Source organism: Panthera pardus, unplaced genomic scaffold, assembly GCF_024362965.1.
Source record: "Panthera pardus isolate Hobbes unplaced genomic scaffold, ASM2436296v1 HiC_scaffold_3, whole genome shotgun sequence".
Classification (NCBI taxonomy): Eukaryota; Metazoa; Chordata; class Mammalia; order Carnivora; family Felidae; genus Panthera; species Panthera pardus.
The window spans coordinates 17,285,294-17,308,470 of NW_026526876.1; the positions used below are offsets into that span (position 1 = coordinate 17,285,294).

Consider the following 23,177-nt stretch of genomic DNA (forward strand, 5'->3'; position numbering starts at 1 on the left):
GTCTAAGTTTTAAAATTATGTTTTAGCTCAGAAATTTCCACGCGCAGCCCTCTCGAGCCAGCACGCCAGAACCCTCCTGCCCATCCAGAGCCCCTTCAGTCCCCCTCCCCACGACCCAGGCAGGGGAGCCCCGGGAAACGTGCTTGGCTGAGACTGGACAAGTCCAAGGCGCCCTCGCGAACAAGAACCTTCGGAAAACACCGCAGACACACACGGGGCGCCGGAGGCCTGGCAGGATAAAGAGAACCGAACGCGGGCAGCAGACCTCTACCACGAGGTGTGTCTCAGGTTCCTCACCCTCCGAGGTGCCTCAGGTGGTCTCAGGCGATTTCTCAACTCACTGAGGCTCTCCCGTTCCGTTTCTGGGCAAATACAGCATGAGAGCGGGCCCTTAAAACGCCACAACCGTTTTGCTGGTTTCTGCAGAAACTCCACCTCCGTTTTGCTGGTTTGCCATTTAATTCAAATGGGTTAGTGAGAACGCTCACGTGATTTCCTAATGCTACGGGTACACTGATCCCAAAACAAACGCTACACTGAATCCATCAAATGCAATTAACATACTTGATACTCCCCCCCCCCCCCCCCCGCGCAACTTACAAGCAACTTACACTAGTCGCTGTTCCCCTAAACCATTTTCAGGCCATACTAAATTACAGTAATGCTCTCGGTTAACAGACAAGGGCATCCGTTCACGGAGTGGCATCTTCCCCGACAGTCTCCCCCCCACGGGACCCCTGTAAAGCAGGGCTTGGATCCACCCCCAGATCCCACAGGCCGACCACCTGCCCAACGCCGCTGTCACCGCCACGTGCTGTGACTAGCGCCTCACCCCTTCTGAGGCTCGCTCTCAAAAACGTTTCCCTTGAAGCTATAGTTCCGTTCTTGCTTTAACTGGCCATCTCTCTCCTCACTCTGAATGAGCCGCAAAGACTATTTCTACAGGAAGTCTGTTACACTCCTGCTTAAGCTCAAGGAAAAAACCAGTGATAGGACAAGGTAAATGAGGATTTTATGACGTACAACTTCAGCTTGAAAAAATGGCAAATGACACCACACCAAAAAATCACTAAAGACTTAAAACGTGCTAGCTTCTAATTCCCGAAGGAAAACACATTTTGTTTTCAGATTAAAAAATATTTTCGGGGGCACCTTGGGTGGCTCAGTCGGTTGAGCGTCCGACCTCAGCTCAGGTCACGATCGCCCAGTGGGATCGAGTCCTGAACCGGGCTCTGTGCTGACAGGAAGGAGGAGACTGCTTGGGATTCTCTCTCTCCCTCTCTGCCCCTTCCCTGCTCGTGTGCGTGCACGCACACTCTCTCTCTCTTTCTCTCAAAATAAATAAACTTAAAAAATATATATTTTCTCACGACTCAAAACAAAATGATTTCTTGCTTCAAAATAAAAGCAATTTAAAAATGCATTAATTTTAAAAGACTGGGAGGTGGTTCAGAATTTGAATTTCAGTCTCCTGTAAATCCATGCATAAAAATGGGCAGGACAAACTTTACCATTTTGAAAATAGCAAAGTAAGGAAAATAAGGAAGTTGATCACTAGACAGTCAAAACTCCTCTTTATTAAGCTAGCATCTGTAGAAGAGACCAAAATACCTTTGCCACACAGAATCAGGGTTGCACGGAGCTTTTATAAGATAGTACTTCATGTTTTAGAAAACAGAATGGCTCCTGTCCCCCTGCCCCACCAGGCCTGGCCCAGTCCTCGGGGCAGTCCTCTGCCCCACACGGTGCCACTGGGCTCTGTTGCTCCCTCACCCCTCTCCCCCAGTTCCACCAGCCTCTACCAGCTGAAAAGGGTCAGGCCGCCAACCCTGGGCAGATAATCCACAGGCTGGCCAATAACCTACATCCTAGCTCCAGGGGAGAGATGACCGGATCAAGTCTCTCCAGAATCTGAACTAGGAAACAAGACCAGAATCGGTCACTTAGAAACTGAAAGAATATAACAAGCAATGCCACAAACTGGGGCCTGCGGGGTTTTGAATAGCTCAAAGAGCACGAGAGCTGAAGCCACAAGGGAGGGAAGACCAGGAGCGAGCAAAGCAGCCAGCTGGTAGGAGAGGGGGGCTCCCGCGTACGGAGCAAGGCAGAGTCCCACGGGGTAAAGTTCCAGGGACAACTGCTGTGGACAGACGTTCCCCAGAGCTGCCAGGAACCACCCTCCAATGCCAGGTCCTTGGAGCTCAGCCCATCCAGCTTGCATTCCTGCATTTCTGTGCAATTCACATCACCCCCCATGTGCTCCCACGAACAATGCCCCTTCTCAAGCTCTCTGGAGTGGGTCTGTGCTGCACACAGCCAAAAGCCAAAACAGCACGTATAACATGCAAACAGGAAACAAGCCTTTCTTGATAAACCATTCACAAAACATACTCAACGGTCCTAGTATTTAAGGGAAATACAGGGGCGCCTGGCTGGCTCCATCAGTAGAGCACAACACTCTTGATCTTGGGGTTGTGAGTTTGAGCCCCACGTTGGGGGTAAAAATGACTTAAAAATAAAATCTTGAAAAAGAAAAAAAAAAAAAAAAGGAAATACAGAACTAGAAACACCACCCCCACGCCAAAAGTAAAACCCCCAAAACCTCACACTGACTGAGGAGAGGAACAAGGCAACTTTCTGAGGTAATGGATGGAAAGGTTCTACAAGTGACGTGTTGGTCACTCTTCCTTCAAAACTAATCAAAACGGACACTGAGTATGTGACCATTTCACTGTATGTAAATTATACCTCGATTTACAAAAACAAACTCCTTGAATCTAAATTGCTTCCTTGAGAGGACTTGAGTTTTGGAGGTTATTTTTCAAAACTATATTGACCTGGATAAATCTCACAACCAAGGTTGAGCAGAAACAACCAGATGCAAGAACACCTGAGTTTCTAGTTAAATACAGAAACGAAACAGCCAACACCCATCAATGGTGTTCAAAGTGAGAGCGGCGGCCGACTTTGAGGTGGGAGGGAGGTGGGGAGTGGGACTCGGGGAAAAAAAAAACCCTCTCCACATCCCTCTTCTCCTTTAACAAACAAGAAGAACAAAATCCAGAGGAAAAAGTATTTCATCAGAATCCTGCTTCTGAGGGGCAAAGGGGGAGGGAGAGAGAGAGAAATCTTAGGCAGGCTCCACGCTCAGTGCAGATCCCGGCGCGGGACTCGATCCCGCGACCCTGAGATCACGACCTGAGCTGAAATCAAGAAATGGACACTTAATCAACTGAGCCACCCAGGCGCCTCAACTCAGATCCGTATATCAACCTGAGGTGCAGTTTTAAAAAAACAAACAGGCAGGTTTTGATTTTCAGAGACTGAGAGTTTGAAGACACTTCACAAACTCTAGCCGTGGCTCGTCAGCATAAAAACAGAACAAGTAAAAATGGGAGAATGGAGACAAATGATAAACATCCGGCTACAGGTCAAATCTGAATACATCCAGCTACAGTCAAATCTGAATACTTGAGACAGGCCAAAGAGTAAATCGAAATGTAAAGTACTTACAGCCATAATTAACTCAAAGGGGTGTTTATACACCCTCACTGGTGACTGGTATTTCTGCACCATGATTGTAACACAACAGCAAACCTCTCACACCTGCAAGACACAAATGTATTGCGATTACAAAAAAAACCCGTGATACAGGGAAAATTTAAATCCGTGTTTACTCATCAAACCACAGCCCGAGTGGAGAAAGGGACCTCAATAGGTCGCATCATTCTCTACACACAAAAATCGAAAGATGCTACTTTGATTACACGAGGAAGGAGAAGGTAATGAGACAGTTTAAGAGTCGGTGAAGGAAGTTCAAGCGTAATGAGGGAATCCCCTCTGGTCGGCCTCCCGGGGCCTCTCCAGGGAACGTACGGGGATACAAGATCCCAGTCCTTTCCGGCACTGAGATGTTACGATCCGAGTATTAGTTCCCGAATCATTTTCTCTTCCACGACTTTTACAACAAGCCAAACCAAAATGATGGCACTTCAGGATATGAAGTCTGGAGACACACAAGCATAGAAGTGGAAGAAAATACTACCGTATCTCAAATGATGGAAAACTCCTCAAAAGCGAGCTTCGAAGTCTAACTGTCCATCCCTGTCTTCTAACTGCGGTGACCACAATTTCAGAGACTTGTCTTCACGTGGCGGCAACACCAAGCACTCTGGCTGGAGGCTCCCCTGAAACTTCCAAGCCTCAAATAGCTGTGGTATCTGTCCGCAATCAATTCGAGTCCTGGAGCCTACTTCCCCGAGGTACCCCCTGGTACCTTCCCCGAGGTACGTATTCCTGCACCGGTGGTGCCAGCCGCCGTGCACTGTCGTGAAAAATACACTCTTTTTGGTGGGGGGGGGGGGGGGGGGGAGTCCTCCGCGAGACCCTACTTCCCTATTTAAAAACGAGGAAGAAAAAGAAATCCAAAGAGCCTACCTGTCCTGCTGAGGATAATCATTAAGAAGGTTACTTCATGCTGGATACGGTGAGGGGCTAGTCCAAAGTACAAAATGGAAAATACTCAAGGAGCCCAAAGTCTAGCTGTAAAAAAAAAAAAAAAAAAAAAAAAAAAAGAAAAGGATTACGGAAATATATTTTATTTCAGAAGATTCCTATCTACGTTATTACATTTAAACAGGGTCTGGAACTCTCTCCGGCATGTTTGTTTAGCTTATCTCTCTGAAAGAACAGGTTATGTTGGAAAACAGCGCTGACAGTCTGAAAACTGCCACACAATTACTCTCGGTGACCTCAAGCACGTCCCTTGACTTCCCGTGGACTCAGTTTCACCTCTGTACAATGAGGTGTGGAGGGCGATAACCTTGAAAGACTTCCAGCTCTAACATCATGACACGCAGAGCCCCAACTCCGGAACTCTCCACCTCCCCTGGAAGCCCCGCATTAATCCTCACTCTGGGACTGGCAGGTCCTGATGCGCTGGGACCACGATCGATTCCGTTTTGCAACCCTGGCGATGCTGGAGCACAATTTGAAAACCGGGAAAACGGATTTCCGAGGATCTCCCAGAGAAGGGGAGGGCGATTACGGGGTATACAAAGGGATGCGGGGGGCTGGGAGACTCAAAAAGCAGTGCTCGGCTGAGATACTCTAACATCCATTCACGATTCCACTGCCCGGCAGAACCCACGCTGGGGAACCCGCTAATTCACGAACTTCTGAACTCCTGCCAGTTCCAGCTTCGGATGCTCGGGTCCAGAGAAACCTCCTACGTGGGAATCCGGAGTTACGACGGCCAAGTGGCACCCCGGACCCGGGCAGCCTCTATTGCATGACAATTGGTGCTTAAAAATCAGCCAATGGCCAGACCCAGGGAGTCCACCGCGCGCAGGCTGAGGGCAGCCGGGCCCTCGGGCCGGTACGGGGGCTCCAGCGCGGCGGCCCCCGCGGGCCCCCAGCCCCGACCGGCCCGGGGGAGGGGAGCCGGGGACGGGATCAGACCCCAAATTCTGTCTCCCGCAGGGAGGGCTCCCGGAGTGGGAGAGCGGGGGCGGGGGGGGGGGGGGGAGTGCGGGAGCGGGGGGCGGGGGGGGCGCTCCCGCCGGGGCGGAGGAAGCCGGGGGGCCGCGAAGGGCCCCGCGACGCCGGGAGGGGCCGGGCCGGGGGCGCGCTCGGAGCCCGCCGCGGCGACGCGCGCCTACCTCTTGTCAGAAAGGCCGGGCCCGGAACGCGAGGCGGCGGGGGGGAGCTCATGCCGGCGGCTCCGGGGTGCCGTCGCCGTTCCACTGCCTGCGATCGCAGCTCCGCCGCCGGTTCCGGGGAGTGGACCGGGGGGGGGAGGGGGGGGCGGGCAAGGGAGGGGCGCGGCGAGGCTCCAGTGGTTGTTACGGGTGACGGGGAGGGCGGGGCCGGGCGGCCGGAAGGGGCGCGCGTGCGCGAGCGCGGCCGAAGGACGGAGGCGGGCGCTACGACCGTTGCTAGGGGAAGGGGAGGAGGGGGACGACCCGGGCCGAGCCGCGCTGCGCAGGCGCCATCTCGGCGGCCGGCGGGCGTGGGAGGAGCTCGGAGCTGGCGCCGGCCCTGACGCAAGGCTAGTCTCGCAAGAGGCCGCTGGCCCCGCCCTGTTTTCGTCACAGGGCGTGGCTAGGCTGAGGGGCGGGGCTCGCGGGCCGCGGTGGGGAGGGCGGGAGGCGGGGCGAGACACGGGAGGGCGGGCAAGCTGGGCCTGGAGTTGCGCCGAGTTGGAGCAAGCCGGTTCCTGCCAGGTCAGAGTCAGCTCCGGGCCGGGGCCAGGCCGCTGCTGCGAGGCCCGGCCGGCGCCGGAGGTCCGGTGCCTCCTCATTTTTTATGGACTGCTCGGGGGCGGCAGGCCTCCCCCTGCAGCGCCCTGACCGCATTCTCGCCGAGTAATGCAGCGGAGGCGAGTGCCAGGGCTTGGGAGGGGCTGGGTGGAACCGAGCATCGTCTTGTCAACACGTCCAGGCCGCGCGATGGAACGAACGCGGGGCCAGGTCAGCCCCTGGGGACCAGGAGGGCTGCATTCCAGCGGGACAGCCGCACTTCCAGCTGTAGCTTCAGAGCGCGAGGGTGATGCACCTTGAGACCCGGCGCCTTACGGGGAGCGAGGGCTGGAGGGGGAAACGGCGCACGTCCCCCCACACACCGCAAGGCTGGCTTTACCGCCAACACACAATTTCTCCGGCCGTGTCACTACTGCGCCCTTTGCATTAGTCACCCGGGGTGGCTGCACTTCGGATGCTGCCCCTGCACAGAACACTTCCGGAACTGCTTTGGAATTTCCTCCAGGGTTAGTTTAGCAGACACCCAAGAGCACCATTTATAACTTGATCACACCCTATTTTTCTCTGACCCTCATTTTCCAACTTGAGCAGCCACACTGCTCACTAGACTCAGCTCCGACGGGCTTCGGCCAGTTTGTAAAAATTGCATCCACCTTCAAAAGATGCTTTCGGAAAGAAACATCCCCGGAATGATGAACCTCCCGGTAGGAGTAAACAGCGGCACCCATGAAATGGTCTTGTCAAAAATTGACCTGATCTGATAAGCTCTAGGTGTAACCACCAATTTACTGGAAATAGAGAACAGAGAAACGTGCCAAATGATTTCAGGGGAAAAGAATCGCCCAAGTTTCAACTGTGGGAAACACTGCATGACAAACATATTATTTATCGAATCAATTCTAAAGGAAAAAGGGTGGGGGGAGGACCTAAAAGAGATTGGGAGATCATTGAGCCATACGCTTATGGTTTGTAGGCTTTGGTGTATATATAGTATACTTCAGTTAAAACTTTTCCAAAAGGGGCACCTGGGTGGCTCCGTCGGTCAGTTAAGGGACCAACGCTTGACTTCGGCTCAGGTCATGATCTCACGGTTTGTGGGATCGAGCCCCAAGTCAGACTCCTGCTGCCAGCACGGAATTGAAATTCAGTCTCTCCCTCTCTCTCTCTCTCTCTCTTTCTTTCTCTCTCTCTTTCTCTGCCCCTCCCTCCCTCCCTCACACGAGTGCCCACACGCTCTCTCTCAACCCTTTAAAAAAAAAAAAAACTTTTCAGAGGAAAAAAAAAAAAACAGAACTAAGACATTGACCATGAACCTTATTTCTGTCTTGATTCTCACCAGTGAAATACATTTTTATGAAACCGGGGAGTTTAAACACTTTGAACATGTTACGATACTAAAAAAATTAATTTTTTTAGGTGAGATAATGGTATTATAGCCAACATTTTTCAAAGAAGCCCTGTCTTATAAGGATGTGCCCGGAAATATTTTGCAGTGAAATGATGCGGCGTTGGAAATTACTTTCAAAATAATCTAGGTGGGGAGAGGGAGGAGTGAGGGCTAAGACGAAATAAGATTGGTCCTAGGTTGATAATTGTTCATTGTATGATTCTGTCCGCTTTTGTACACTTGGAAATGACCAATGTTTGAGTTACCACATTTGAAATTACCAATAATAAGACGTTTTTCACACACACAAAAAAGATGGCTTGTCACCACTGAGGCTTACGTTGGATTGTTTTTAAATCAGTTTTATTGGGCAATTGTCGAAAATGCACAAGAAACTCTCCCGAGCGACATACCACAGAGTTACGTGAAAAGATCCAGTGCTCAGGTCATGATCTCACAGTTCGTGGGTTCGAGCCCCACATCGGGCTCTGTGCTGACAGCTCAGAGCCTGGAGCCTGTTTCGGATCCTGTGTCTCCCTCTCTCTCGGCCCCTCCCCTGTTCACGCTCTGTCTCTGTCTCAAAAATAAATAAACATTAAAATATATATATATATAATTTATAAAATAAAACATAAGGGGCGCCTGGGTGGCTCAGTCAGTTGAGCGTCCGACTTCGGCTCAGGTCATGATCTCACAGCTCGTGAGTTCGAGCCCCGCGTCGGGCTCTGGGCTGACCGCTCGGAGCCTGGAGCCTGCTTCCGATTCTGTGTCTCCCTCTCTCTCTCTGCCCCTAACCCGCTCACATTCTGTCTCTGTCTCTCTCAAAAATAAGTAAACATTAAAAAAATATATAAAAAAGATGAGTACCGTGGGGAAGGGGAAACGGAGAAGTGCAGGGGTCAGGTCTGGCTGCCGGTGCCCAGGACCCCCAAGCAAATGTGTCATGACAGAACAGAAGTTTATGTCCCTGTGAATGGCGTCCAAGGCTGGTATGGTGTCTCATCATCACTATCAATTGCCGATTCCCCCAAAGGACCACCCTGATGACCCAAGGCTACGGTGATTAAGTCAAGTCCACCAGGGGAGAGCTCCACCTTAACCAGAGTCAGCCTGGAGACACTCTTGGTGGGTCAGCGGGGGGAGGTTGGGGGCACACTTCAGGGGATGTGAGTCTGGGCTTAAGCGTTCAAGGCAGCTGTCTCAAAACCGGGACCAAGAAGGACTAGGTCCGTTCGGTGATGTAGTTGTTTAGACCTGATGGGTACAGCAAGCAGCGGGTCTTGAAGATTTGAGCCTCGACGAGTACACGGCCGTCTGCTAAACAAGCTGTTTGCCAAGATGAGCCATCTTTTGTTAGAAGGCATTATTTTTTCATGAGTTTCCTGAAGCAAACGGTGAAGCCGTTCGTTGGTTTACGGTCTTATCTTCCCCGGCCAGGAATTTTCCAGACACACAGCGGGTCGTGTCGACACAGGAGTCCCGATAGTCAGGCTGTGTGGACGCGGGCGGTCTCGTCTCTCATCGGCGGGGCCATGGGGTCCTTCCGTCTTGCTGCCTTGTCTTATCTCAATGTTTCCTGCACCCCCAGCCAGCAAGGAGGAGGAGAGCGAAGGTGAGGACCTAACACCCCTCCTTGATGGCGCTTTGTGGATGTAACGCGTGTGCGCGCACGGTAGTGCGTGCGTGACAAGGCAAAGGGCAGGACGGCCGGTGGGACGGCGGAGCACCGGTGGAGGTGACGTGACGCGGCCACCGCTCATCTGCCGCAGCACCCCTGGCTCTCTTCCTCAGACTCGCAAGTTGTACTACGAGAGAATTCTGAGACACCCGGAGTGAGCCCCCAGCTCCATGAGCCTTCTTCCTAATAAGCTCCTCACCTGCTGTCACCTCTCGTTGGGTAGACGGAAGCCTTGATGGGGACCCTGGGACGGAAACCGAAGAGTCCCAAGTTCTGACATCCACAGAGAGACCCTCTGGTTCCTTTGGGTTGCTCAGCTGAGTGTCCACTAGGAGCCCGAATCTAAAGCTCCTGTTTTCCGTGTGGCCACCTCCGGCTGATGTGGATGGATGTGGACCCCTGGGCCGCTCACACCTGGGCCGGGGCACAGACCCTGTGGCTGTTAACGTCTTCCCCAACAGAAGTAACCTGAGCTGGGGACACTGTCACTGTCCCTGCAGCCACATCTTCTCCATCGCTCTTGGTGCCCTTTCAAGAGTCATTCCGAGGGAAGCATGGGAAGGTGGTGACACCGAGAGGTTTGGGGATATGTTTTAAGGGGAGGGTCATTCAGGGGAGAGACGCTGGGAGCCCAGTGACAGTCTCGGCTCAAATTCCAGCCTGTGGAGCCCAACCGCTTCCCCACAGCAGCCAGAGAAACGGGAAATAAGGTCTGAATGATCCCTTTGAATGTGACTGAGAGTCAGGGTCAATTAAGTATCCAGGCTGTGTGACAGGCCCGATGGCACTTATAGTCCGGCGGCCCTCCCCCCCACCCCCACGTTGGTCCTTTACACATTGGTCAGTCGCAGGGACGTGTCAGCCCTCTTCCACGTCTGGAAGAGATTACTTTCTCCTTTGGTGGCAAAAGACAGCCTTGCAAAACGTGACAGATTCTCCTGACACGGGCCATCTGGCGAAGTTTCCAGCCTGGAGAAGTCTGGGGGTTGGGGGAGGTAGATTCCCCCACAGGCACAACTTCCTAATTGCGCTCTGGCGGTCAGCCAGTGGCCTTGAGCGAATACCATTGCCTCATTTCCAACCTGGGAAAACTTGAGGCCAGGAAGCCAGATTTGCAAAAGTTATCATCCGACCTTACCCGTCTCTGAAACATTTCCTTTCAATCCGGAGAGGGCAGAGCTCCCGCTTTCTTAATTGGTTTGGCCGCCCAAGTCTTCCCTCTTCCAGGGCACCCTTGAGGCTGCCGGCAGAATATTCTCTCTCGAAACCACCAACGCAAACTCACCCCTTCACTCGACACCTGCACTGACGACAGAAATCAATGTAAGCATCGAAGCCTGCCATCCGAGGTCTTCTATAAATCTGGTCCCCAGCTTTCCTCTGTCCAGAATGATTTTATTTCCATCCCCCCGCTGCCTGTTCCCTGATTCGTGCCTTTGTTAACTGGGCAAACACTTATTCGGCTCCTTAATTTATTCAGACACCATATCGAGCGCGGGAGTGTGGGAAGATACACTATATAAAAGCAGATTTTCCCTCCAGGTGCTGAGCCTACGGCACAGGACAGACGTGGAAAGGGCGAAGTTGTAGCTGCTGAGTTCCACAGCCCTCCCCGAAGCCTTTCTTGTCACCTGCTCTTTCTCTAGATGCTTATGTGCTTGGCACTTCCGTTGAAGGCAAGCCGTCTTCAACGAGCTTATAAAAGAATCGGGTCGGGGCGCCTGGGTCCTGGGTGGCTCGGTCGTTTAAGCGTCCGACTCTCAACCTCGACTCAGGTCATGATCTTACCGGTTCGCGGTTTCGAGCCCCTTGTCGTCGGGCTCTGTGCTGACAGCGTGGAGCCTGCTTGGGATTCTCTCTCTCCTTCTCTCTCCGCCCCTCCCCTACCCACTCACGTGCTCGCTCTCTCTCTCTTAAAATAAACTTGAAAAGAAGAACCAGGTCTGTGTCCCATCAAATTGTAAGTTGCTTGGGTCCTAGGACCATATGCACTCATTTTCTCCCACCTATCATGGCACCTGGCGTTTTTCCAGAGCCCTATTACATATTGGTTGGGTTGAAGTCATGAGCCTTACATTCGGCCTTTATTCTTTTCTTTTTTAAATGGTTTTAACGTTTATGTATTTTTGAGAGACAGAGAGAGTGCCAGCAGGGGAGGGGCAGGGAGAGAGGGAGACACAGAATCCCAAGCAGGTTCCAGGCTCTGGGTTGCAGCAACAGAGCCCGATGCAGGGTTCGAACCCATGAACCGTGAGATCATGACCTGAGCCAAGGTCGGCTGACCAACCGAATGAGCCACCCAGGCACACCCCCACCCCACCCCACCCCAGCCTTTATTCTGAGTGCATTAAACACATCTCTCCATCCCATGGACTGAGCTGAAGCATCCTTGAGGGCGGTGGTCTCCCCACCCCGGTCTGTCCTCTGTGTCACCAGGCTAGGACATCTAGAGCCTAGGGAAGCAGCCTGGCTTAAGAGGCAAATTGTTGTGTGTGCCCTGAGAAGCACAGCACTCCTCCAGTGAGATTTAGGACAACAAAGGATGGCCTGAGGCCTTTCAGCTTCCGGCTCAGAGAAATAAAAATAGCCAATCCAATCATACTTCTTTTGGGTTTGTTTGTTTGTTTCGCAAAATATAGTCCTGGCTTCTCCGCCCCATGCAGCTGTGTGGCACTTTTCTTGTAGGCTAGAGGGGGACTTAGGTTAGCAAGCCAGCAGTGGGTCCCCAGGCTGCTCTGCTGGTGACACAAGCTGGGGGTGGGGTTGGCCTGGCAGGACCCACCGAGTGCTAACAAGGGACCGACCAAAGGTCACACAACAAGGGGACCCTGAGCGAGGAATGAGAAGCCGATCCCTCGGGGCGTCTGGGTGGCTCGGTCAGTTGAGCGCCCGACTTCAGCTCAGGTCGTGATCTCGCGGTTCATGGGTTCGAGCCCTGCATCGGGCTCTGTGCCGACAGCTCGGAGCCTGGAGCCTGCTCCGGATTCTGTGTCTCCCTCTCTCTCTTCCCCTCCCCTGCTCACACTCTGTCTCTCTCTCTCTCTCAAAAATAAATAAACACTAAAAAAAAAGGAAGAAGAAGAAGCTTGAGCCCTCTAAATCTGATCAATGAAGCATCTGTCCCAAGGCTAACTGTGGACAGCAGCACTTTCAGTCTGTGGCCCAGAGGTCCCCCACTTTCTCCGTGACACAGATGAAAGAGAGGCCTGCCTCAGACCCCAAAATCTCCTGTCGCCCCAAAGACTTTTGAACATGGTGGGGGGGGGAGTATTTCCGCTCAATTCCTTATTTGGGGCGCCGCCCACAGCCAGCCGTCCGACAGCTCTGCCTCCAGAATGTTCTGTGGCCTCCCGCTGAGAACCACGCATCTGCTCATTTCACACCTCGCTGAAAATCCCATCTCTCAGCCCTTCCTACCATGGCAGCGCCTGATGGAACCATGGCTGTGGCCCAGAGCAGCTTCGGAGGCCTTGCTCTTGCAAAGGGGGGAAAAAGAAATTTTTTTTTTAATTGGATGTTGATGGGATTTGGTGTCAGAAAACGTTTCTCACGGGGTTTTCAAGCTTAGATAAGAAAATGTTTGCAAAAACCCTTTGTAAACGGTGAGGCTGTATGCAAAGGCTTCCCACAGCCAGACATCTTATAGCTCTGCCTCGGGAACGTTCTGTAACCAGAGATTATTATTACCCTGCCTACACCTCTGGTTGGTTACTAGAACCATCCTCTGTTTATTTAGATAAGCCCTTCTCCATCTGAAATTTCCCCCCAAACCCAAAAATAACAAACACAGAGTGCTGCTCAAAAGACCAGTCTTTGCCTGAATGGCTGGAGACACAGACCTGCCCGCTTTCTTGGTAAAGCGCCTTCGATAATTATAAGCTAGATAGGACTTGAAGGTGTCAGGGAAATGCAGGCAGAGATGGTCACCTTGCTTAGCTGGGCACGGCAGCCCCGGTCACCGGTCACCCTCCACGTTCGGAGAGCTCACTCCACTCTGAAGTGCTAAGGCGACCTTCCTCCACACCCCCCGGGGACGAGAGGTACACCTTTGAACTTCACACAGCAGGGAAAGGAGACTTTTTACCACCAGCAGGCTCAGGAAGCACCCAAAGCCAGAGGACAAAGACATCTCTGTCCTTGGTGACCAAGGCTGACCTCTGTGTCCGGGCTGGCCTCGTCGAAAGGTTCAGGACGTGCACCTGGGGACGAGCTGGCATCACAGGCAGGGACGCGAAGGACTTCTCTGGGGACCGGCTTCTTAGCGGCTCAGAGAGTCTCTCTCCGGTGCTGGCGACCTGAGTTTATCCCACACTCCAGGAAACCAAGGTACGGGGAGGCCTGGTTGTTTAAACCCTGCAGAGAATTCAGAACTCGGGAGCCGGCTGACCATGCCTCTCTTCCCATAGGACATCCGAAGACGGCGCCCTCTTTAATTTAGTTACATTAAGAGCTCCGGCTGAGACCAAAACAGCCCCCTCGGCCACCTACCAACCGCATTGGGCCGGTGCTAGGCACTTCACACCCATCCTCACTGATCCTCGGGAGAGCCCATGTTACAGATGGGGGCACCAAGGCACACACAGGGTAAGCAACTTCCAGGGCAAAGACTCTGAGCCCAACACCGACTCCAACGCTCACGGGGGGTTTTCACGTTGCATCAGCTTCTCTCCGTTTTGCGTTTTGTTCTTTCTTCCAGCTCACCAGCTTCCAGATTTGTGTGCCCAGGTGTCGTGGTGGAAAGCCCATCACCCATAAGCACAGAAGGCATGTGAAATGCCAGGCGGTGTCCACCTGGCGGTGCGTGAGCGCCCGATGGACGGAGGCGCCCGTGCGTCCTCGGACATTCTTTCAACGTTTTTTTTTTTTTTTTTTTTGGGGGGGGGGGACAGAGAGAGACATAGCGTGAACGGGGGAGGGGCAGAGAGAGAGGGAGACACAGAATCGGAAACAGGCTCCAGGCTCCGAGCCATCAGCCCAGAGCCTGACGCGGGGCTCGAACTCACGGACCGCGAGATCGTGACCTGGCTGAAGTCGGACGCTTAACTGACTGCGCCACCCAGGAGCCCCAACGTCCTCGGACATTCTGCTGAGCGCGGCTGAGCCAAGACCGTCTCTGGCCTAAAGCTATTTCCGTATGGGCCCTGAGTAGCAGTCTGAACCGTCCCGACTTATAAATCCTTTAGCTAACAAGTGGCAATAACCTGCACGACTTTTTAATGTTCCATTTATTCTTCCAAGCGTCTGTGGTTCGGAGATCTATAATCGCAGCGCTCCTGAGCGCCGAGCACGTGACATAACGGAGGGAAGAAACACTCCACAGCTTCGCCAGCCAGGGATGAAGTTCAGGTTTCAGCAGTCTCAGTGGAGTTAAAGCTACCCTGCACTCGGCGAGAATAATAGGAAGAATTTTCTTTCCCTTTCTTTACTTTTTTTTTTTTTTTTTTTTTTTTGGTAGCAATCTCTGCGCCCGGCGTGGGGCTCGAACTCACAACCCCGAGATCAAGAGCGGCGCGCCAGCGGACCCAGCAACACGCTTCCGCCAAAGCCCTCCACGGCGGGGCCGACCACACGACGGTAATTTTCAGCTTTTAAAAATTTAGCGCAATTATTTATTTATTTTATTATGTTTCGTTTTAGGGAGAGCGCGCGCGCGTGTGTGAGCCGGGGAGAGAGGCAGAGAGAGACAGAGGAAGGGAGAGAGGGTCTTAAGCAGGCTCCGTGCCCAGAGCAGAGCCCGACCCCGGGGGCCCTGACCCGAGCCGATGTCAAGAGTCGGACGCTCGACCGACCGAGCCACCCAGGTGCCCCTGTCATTGTTTAAGTTATAAAATAACATCTGCCATAGTAGACTGTCTACAAGGCACCCATCCCACGTCTTCAGTCCTCAACGCCCCGACTTTGTTCAGGCATTTGCCCCCGTCCACGTTACGGGGCCCCAGGGCCACCTCCGGCAGGTAGACCAGGTGAGTCTAAGGCACCCCTTGTCCCACAGACAGATTTTTTTTTTTAATTTTATTTTTACATTTATTTTTTTTTTTTAAGAGACAGAGAGACAAAGTGAGAGTGGGGGAGGGGCAGAGAGAGGGGGAGACGCAGAATCTGAAGCAGGCTCCGGGCTCCGAGCCATCGGCACAGAGCCCGACGCGGGGCTCGAACTTGTGAACCGCGGGAGCGTGACCTGAGCCGAAGTCGGAGGCTCAACCGACTGAGCCCCCCGGACGCCCCTCCCACGGACAGATTTGGGAGTGAGCGTGTCACCCAGTTGTGACCAATGAGACCTACAGGGAAGTCTGCCAGGGGGTGCCGGAAGGGTTCCCGCACTCTGAAAAGGGAGACGCGGAAACAGAAGTCCCCTATGTATGTCTGTGTCTGGCCCTGTCGTGCCTGCTCGGGTCCCTGAGGCTGCTACCGTTGGGCCGTGTGCATAAGAGGAGCCAGCGTTTGGTGGGGAGGATGCTGGGGCCACGGGGAGGAGGTGGAAGAAGCAGAGGGAGTCTCTGGTGACGTGTCCTTGCCACGCGTGGGGCCCTCCTTCTGCCAGACATCCAGTCCCGTGAACCCATCGGCGTCCTCACCGGGCGGCCCAGTTTCACGCCACGTGTTCTGTTCCTCGCAGCGAAAACCCACCGGAGCGCAGGCTCAACTTAGAAACGTGTTTAAAGGCGGACGCACACCCAGAAGAAAAGAAAAATCACCTGCAACGCCACCATGCCGTCATAACCACAACGTAGGTTTTGGTGACTTCCCGTCACCCTTTGGTGGTGCCCATTTCGAAGCGTCATTGCCTAAGGGCGACGCTCGCTGCCTGGAGAAAAAATTCCAACGGAGCGGTGGCCGAATGAGAAAGCGCTGAGCTGCGGTAACCCCTCCCTCTCGGTGGGGGACCCTTTGCGGTGTTTTCCGAGGCCTGAGCTGCCTGCCCCTGACTCATGAAGACCCACATGGTCTGTTGAGCCCACGGGTAAACTGCACTTTTTTTTTTTTTTTTTTAACGTTTATTTATTTTTGAGACAGAGAGAGACAGAGCATGAACAGGGGAGGAGCAGAAAGAGAGGGAGACACAGAATCTGAAACAGGCTCCAGGCTCTGAGCTGTCAGCACAGAGCCTGATGCGGGGCTCGAACTCACGGACCGTGAGATCATGACCTGAGCCAAAGTCGGACGCTTAGCCGACCGAGCCACCCAGGCGCCCCTAAACTGCACTTTCAAGATCGGGGTCAGAGAAGGGAGACGCAGCGGGAGGGGGCGCTCCTACTCCCTTCCGTAAGCGGGGCTGGCCTGGGCGGAGTGATAAGGTGGAGAGATCTCGGGCTTAGCGCGAAAGGATCCGGGCTCCCATTCCCGGGTCACAGTGGCAGGCGGTGTGGCCTTGGGCAGGACCCTTCACCGTTCTGGGACGAGTTGCTCGCCTGTAACACGGGAAGAATCACGCCAACTAGAGCTGTTGTAAGGGTTGCAGCGAACGCACGCGGCGGGGCCATTGTTCAAAATCCTTGTCAGTTTCCCGTATCTTTTTCTAGACTCTTCTGCCGTATCCTGAACCCCCTTTTCCCTGCTCTCTGCTGTCCTCGCTCTGTGTCCACCGGGGGGTTCTTAGTCGCGGACAACAGAGTCCGCTGTGGCTGGTTCAAGCCAAAGAGGTTTCTGAAGGGGGGTGGGGGAGCAGGGAGCTCACGGGGTTACTGAGATGCCGCCACCGGGCAGGCTTCCAGGAACAACCGGAGAACCGGCTCACCGACGGGGCCGCACCAGGATCGGGAAGCTGCCAAGTCAGGATGTTGCTACCTTGGCTCCCGTCTCCAGAACCGGGCTCGCTCTGCCACAGTAGACGCCACCAACACCGTGCCCTGTCCCCTACCCCCTGCCTGCGGCGTGAGTGCTGAGTCAAGTCTCCCGCGGAGCACGCGATTAGTTGAATCTAAATCGCACATCTGAGCGCCAGCGGGTCTTACGTTTCCACGTTGGAAAGGGGACACCTGCAATCTGGAAATCTGAGCACAATCCACGTGTAGAGAGAGGTACAAAACCTCTGGGGCAGCCTCAGACTGTGGTGGGGAGAAGATCAAGGACACATGCTTGGGAGTCACGCACCTGCTTCCCCGTCCATCGGAGGTGACTCGGAGACCGGCTCCGGTGTGACCCCAGCTGAGCTCAGATGCGAGAGGTGAGGCCGGGAGACCGAACAGGCCATTCCTGGGGGTACATGGTTGATGGGTCCTGCACATTTTGTACTTTTAAGAACATGCTTGGGTGGGGTTCAGGACATGGTACCCCCAAATTTGGCATCTTGGCACGTTAAATATTGCAAGCTAAAGGAATTTGAGAAGACAACAGAAGCAGGAAGTTCAGGCCGACCTCCCTCCACTTTTCCCTGACATAGGTCATAAAATCCTGACATGAGAGGCACCTGGGGGGCTCAGCTGGTTGAGCATCTGACTCTTGATCTCAGCTCAGGTGTTGATCTCAAGGTCGTGAGTTCAGGCCCCACGTTGGGCTCCATGCTGGGTGTGAAGCCTAGAAAGGAAAGAAAGAGAGAAAGAGAGAAATGAGAGAAAAAGAAAGAAGGAAGGAAGGAAGGGAGGGAGGGAGGGAGGGAGGGAGGAAAGAAAGAAAGAAAGAAAGAAAGAAAGAAAGAAAGAAAGAAGAGGAAGGAAGGAAGAAAGAAAAAGAAAAGAAGGAAGAGAGCGAGAGGGGGAGAGAGGAAGGAAGGAAGGAAGAAGGCAGGGAGGGAGGGAGGGAGGAAAGAAAGGAAGGAAGAAGGGAAGGAGGGAGGGAGGAAGGAAGGGGAAGGGAAGGAAGAAAGGGAGGGAGGGAGGAAGGAAGAAAGGGAGAGAGAGAAAGAAAAGAAAGAGAGAGAAGAAAGGAAGGGAGGAAAGGGAGGGAGAAAAAGAAAGAAAGAAAGAAAGAAAAAAGGAAGGAAGGAAGGAAGGAAGGAAGGGGACGGGAAAAGAAGGGAAGGAAGAAAGAGGGAGGGAGGGAGGAAGGAAGGGACAGAGAGAAAAGAAAGAAAAGAAAGACAAAAGAGAGGAAGGAAGGAAGGAAGGAAGGAAGGAAGGAAGGAAGGAAGGAAGGAAGGAAGGAAGGAATCGATCCTGGGGCACCTGAGTGGCTCAGTTGGTTAAGCGTCCAACTTCAGCTCAGGTCATGATCTCACGGTTCGTGGGTTCGAGCCTCACGACGGGCTCTGTGCTGACAGCTCGGAGCCTGGAGCCTGCTTCGGATTCTGTGTCTCCCTCTCTCTCTACGCCTCCCCTGTTCGTGCTCTGTCTCTCTCTCTCTCTCTCTCTCTTTCTCAGAAATAAACATTAAAAAAAAAAAAAATCCTGATGTGAGAGGTGCCCTCCCTCCGCCCAGGGCAAAGGGGGCATCTCCGATGCCAGGGGGACGCCAGGAAGAATCCCAACAAACGGCCCTTCCGAGCGTGCCCCCGCTCACCACCCTTACCTCTAATTTTTGACCTGTCACGTTCCTCCACGACCCTCCACTCGGCCTCAAACCCAGCACAAAAATACTCAGGTTTAACTGTTTCCTCACGTGTTCATTTCCTCGTGACAACTCCCGGTGCCACAAACAACTTCCACTCCGTAACCGTTGGGTGTTTTTCTCCGCGAACGTCGTTGTCGGTTTGATTTTCAGACCTCGCCGGGGACCTTACGAGAGTCCAGGAAACGTTCTTCCTCCCTGTGCTTGTCCACTCTTATCTCCAGTTGACGATCTCTCGGCCAGACTGGCCCTCTCCTCGGGGATGAAGATATTACTCGTTACGTGCCCTCGGACGTGCTATTTTGCACTCACTCAGCCTAAGTGATGTTCATCACATACACCCCCCCCCGTTCTGCAGGCGGCTAAAAGAAACCCTGCTTCCTGTCCTGCCAGAGAGCCGGACGCCTTCACGACAACCCGGTCTCCTCTCCCACAGGGTACGGGCCGTTTGTGAGCCTTTCCTCCAGCGACCGCGGTGATTTGAGCCTCGGTGTCTCAACTCCTGAGAGACGCAGGTGCTTCTTGCGTGGCCGGGGGCCTGGAAATGACCCGCAACCCCTAAGGAGGGTGGGAGGCCAAGTGATCTGCTGAAGACTCTTATTTTCCTTCCCCCATCGCTGCGCGCGGAGGCTCATTTTCCTGGCTGTTAATCTAGCTCTTGGGACCCTGCTCGGGAAGACAGCCAAGCCAGCCGCTGCCTCCCTCCCGTCGAAGAGGGTGGGGAGGCTACTGGAAGGTGCTAGTTACTTCTTTCCTGTTCCGGACCCCCTGGGATCACCTTGCCAGCCAAAGCCTGCGCTCCGTGCGTAAAAAGACAGGAACGCGCTTACAGAGGTGATGCTGATGTTACTAGAGACGGCAGCGGGTCTGTGTCCCACCCGCACGCGTGTGAGAACAGTTACGTGACAGAGGCTCCCGTGCTGCGGAAATGTAACCTTGACTCAGGAAAGATGACCTTCATCTGGCCACGGCCAGGGCTCTCCCTGGGTTAAATGCCATTCCTGGACCGGCAGCTGGAAATACTCTGTCCTTTGTCACCTTTGGACTCAGTGGCGCCCGAGATTGCGTTACAGAAGAGAAAAGTGTCCGTTGCCACTGGGCAAGTGTAGGGCTCAAAGGACAGTCTGACATGGGTGGAGACAAAGGGGCCTCGTTCACATTCCTTCCCTTCTTTGTCCTTTCTAGTTAGGGTGACAGGTGTCCCGGCTGGCCCAAGGCAGTCTCCGGGTATGCCTGTGGACTCAGAGTAATTATTCACAATGCCCTCCTGTCACTCTCAGAAGTGACCTGGTTGGACGACACATTTTAAGATCATCGGTTTGTAACGGTCGAGAAGAGGGAGACAAGGCCTCTCTGTGGAGACGGACCCCCTTGAGAGCCTGCCGGGATAAGAGGCGTCAGGTTGAAGAAAGCAGCACTTTTTCCAAACCCTTCCAAAGAGCCCTCGGCGATGCCCACCCTTCGTGGCTCTGAGCAGCCACACACCCCCAGCTCGTGAGCCACTGGGGTGACCAAGCTAAGCCAGGTGGACCCGTTGGCCTTCTGGGTGTGATTAGAAAATCACGTTATTCCTGCCATCCCGCTGACCCCGCAGCCGCCCAAGATGAAAGGCCAGTCTTGCTGCTGGGCCCCCAAGTCTCAGGCCTTCCGGTCGCGGGTTCAAGGGCACATGGGTGCCAGGCTGGCACAGGAGCTCTTGTTTTTAGGGTCTTCTGACCGTGCCGGGTCCCATCACGGCCCATTCTGCCTTCCTACGTACATCCGCAGCTAGAGAGATGGGAATACGAGGGAGGGCCGGGCAGGGGTCTTCAGGGAGCCTCAAAGATCTGACACCCCCCCCCCCCACCCAAACTTAACCTTTTGCCTCCAGCTCCGCGGTAATGAAGGCACACCTAATCCCTCAGCCCTGAGAATGTTTCTTCCTGCAGGAGACGGCCAAGGCCAACAGGGGGATGGGTTTTCCTGAGCCATCGCTGGGGACAGACCAACCCCGTGGAGCAAATTCTCCTCTAGGGCTTGATCCGTGAAGTTTCTCTATAATTCATCAGCTCCGTCTAGAAGCTGTGGAACACATCGAGCACCATTAGGCTGTCAAAACATCCATTCAGCCGGCAAGAATAGCTTAGTAGAGTTTTTAAAAATACCAGTCGTTTGCAAAGACGTTGGTCGGGTCTCTGCGTCTCTGCATGCACCCGGAAAGTGCCTCTGCACGTAGGTTAGTTTGCTAGCGTTTCCTGCAGAGAAGAGAGAGGCTGGAGACTGTGGGGTAGGTGGTGCTCAAAGGACCCAGAGAGCACCACCTATGGCATCAAAAGGATGCTGAACGTTTAGTTTTGTAAACATGGGGTGTTGGCCTGTAAGTCATGGTCCAAAATCTCCCCCAGCCCGAGGCCTGGCCCCCACTCACATCCACAGTCCACGAAGAAGGGTCAATTCTACAGTCGGTGGTCGAGTATCTTACCTGGTGGCTTCTTGGAGGAATGGGCAGAGGTTGCGGAAAAGTCTGTGGACCTCCACGGTTGTTCGAACACGCTGTCGCTGGTAAAAGTGCCTCTCTGAATTTCAAATCGAAAATCCTGACCTTGTGTGTTTGTGTTAGTTCTCAGACTTGTAAAGACGATACAAAAAACAGCAATCAAAATACTGGGTTTCTTTTTTTTTTTTATGTTCATTTATTTTGGAGGGGGAGGGGCAGAGAGAGAGGGAGAGAGAGCATCCCAAGCAGGCTCCACGCTGATGGTGTGGAGCCCGACGTGGGGCTGGATCCCACGAACTCTGAGATCATGACCTGAGCCGAAATCAAGAATCAGACACTCAACAGGCTGAGCCTCCCAGGCGTCCCCAGAATAGTTGACTTGAATTCAACTTTGCCCCAAGAGCCAAGTCCATCGTGCTGGGGCTCAAGGGCTTGCTGTTCCGGGAAGCACACGCCTCTCTCCCTTTCTGGAACTTTGAGCCTCTCCCACCTAGAAGGGCTTTGGTCCCAGTATCTGCTCTGAGAAATCCCACTCCACCCCTCATGGTTCCGTTCCTCTGTGTAACACCCAGATGCTAAGGTCAGAATTAATTCCTCTCTCCTCTGGACTCAGGGTCGGGGGTTTTGCTCACACTGTCGTTAATGCTCTCATAATGGGGCGCCTGGGTGGCTCGGTCGGTTGAGCGTCAGACTTCAGCTCAGGTCACGATCTCGCAGTCCGTGAGTTCGAGCCCTGTGTCGGGCTCTGTGCTGACAGCTCAGAGCCTGGAGCCTGCTTGGGATTCTGTGTCTCCCTCTCTCTCTGCCCCTCCCCCGTTCGTGCTCTCCCATTCTAAAAAATAAATGAAAACATTAAGAAGAATAAAAGATTCTGCCTGATTTAGCCATTCCACAGATACACCAACTCCCTCCAGGAGCGAGAACACCCCAAAATGGGCTCGTTCGCATCTTTACAGCCTTGTGAATTTTTGTAGGGTTTACAAAGACATACGAGTCAAAGCTCTTTCATTTCTTTTCTTTTAATTTTCTTTACGGCACCATGAACGGACTTCAAAACAGGGCTTGACAGAGAGGCTTTTCAATGTAAGTGTTCCTGCTTTATTCTGCCAAGTACTCCCAGGTACTTGGAAAACATCTCCCACGACCAAACTTAGCTGCCAAAGGCCAAGGGCCTGGAGCATTAAGCAGCTGATACAACCACAGAAACGCTCTGCCTGACAGTCCCCAGGAGAAAAACCCACATTTGCATTCAGCGGTCTATCTGTAACCGGTGGACGCCAGACCCAGGAAAGAGCTGGAAGGCGGAAGTTTTCTGGAGTGAATGATTCAAGGCAAAACAAGAAAACAGATCTGAAAGTAGGACCTGAGGGGACCTTTGTTCCAGCATTTCATGGCTGTGGGCCTCCAGAAAATGCGAGCCCACGAATGGTTTGACGTTTGTGCCCGACTCCTGAATCAGGAGGTGGGGTGGAGGGAAAGGAGAGGTTCCTAGGACCTCTATGCTAATGGCATTTATCACAGATCTCCAGGGGGTCCACCCGGTATTGTTAGAAAGGTCTCACGTAGGGCACCTGGGTGGCTCAGTCGGTTAAGCATCTGACCTTGGCTCAGGTCACGATCTGATAGTTGGGGAGTCTGAGCCCCACTTTGCTTTGGGAGAGCCCCGCTTCTCTCTCTCTCTCTCTCTCTGACCCTTGTGGGATTCTCTCTGTCTCTCTGCCCCTCCCTCACCTGTACCCTCTCTCTCCAAAATAAAATTAGGGGCGCCTGGGTGGCTCAGTCGGTTCAACATCTGACTTCGGCTCAGGTCATTATCTCACTGTTCATGAGTTTGAGCCCTGCATCAGGCACTGTGCTGACGGCTCAGAGCCTGGAGCCTGCTTCAGATTCTGT

The 23,177-nt window shown here is 53.5% G+C and overlaps 1 protein-coding gene and 1 long non-coding RNA gene across 6 annotated transcripts in view; one reads left to right on the forward strand and one right to left on the reverse strand.

Moving 5' to 3' along the window:
* The window catches only part of SEC14L1 (SEC14 like lipid binding 1), an 87,420-nt gene that overhangs the window by 45,303 nt on the left and 18,940 nt on the right, over positions 1–23,177 (reverse strand). For 2 of the 4 annotated variants that reach the window (XM_053893101.1, XM_053893100.1), the window contains exons 3-4: positions 4,438–4,542; positions 3,514–3,606 (exon numbers count right to left, since the gene is read on the reverse strand). In XM_053893101.1, coding sequence (XP_053749076.1) covers positions 3,514–3,576 — 63 coding nt within the window. In that variant the 5' untranslated portion in view covers positions 3,577–3,606; positions 4,438–4,542. Of the gene's footprint in view, positions 1–3,513; positions 3,607–4,437; positions 4,543–5,660; positions 5,816–23,177 lie in introns of those variants that run through there. The other 2 variants (XM_053893102.1, XM_053893099.1) reach the window with 2 other exon arrangements.
* On the forward strand, positions 12,395–21,393 carry LOC109276877 (uncharacterized). Of its 2 annotated transcripts, XR_008418827.1 has the most exons (5): positions 12,395–13,651; positions 13,732–13,909; positions 14,022–14,178; positions 14,417–14,899; positions 18,962–21,393. It is a non-coding gene; the product is annotated as an uncharacterized LOC109276877 (long non-coding RNA). The 2 variants fall into 2 exon arrangements; XR_008418826.1 differs by having other exon boundaries at positions 13,732–14,178.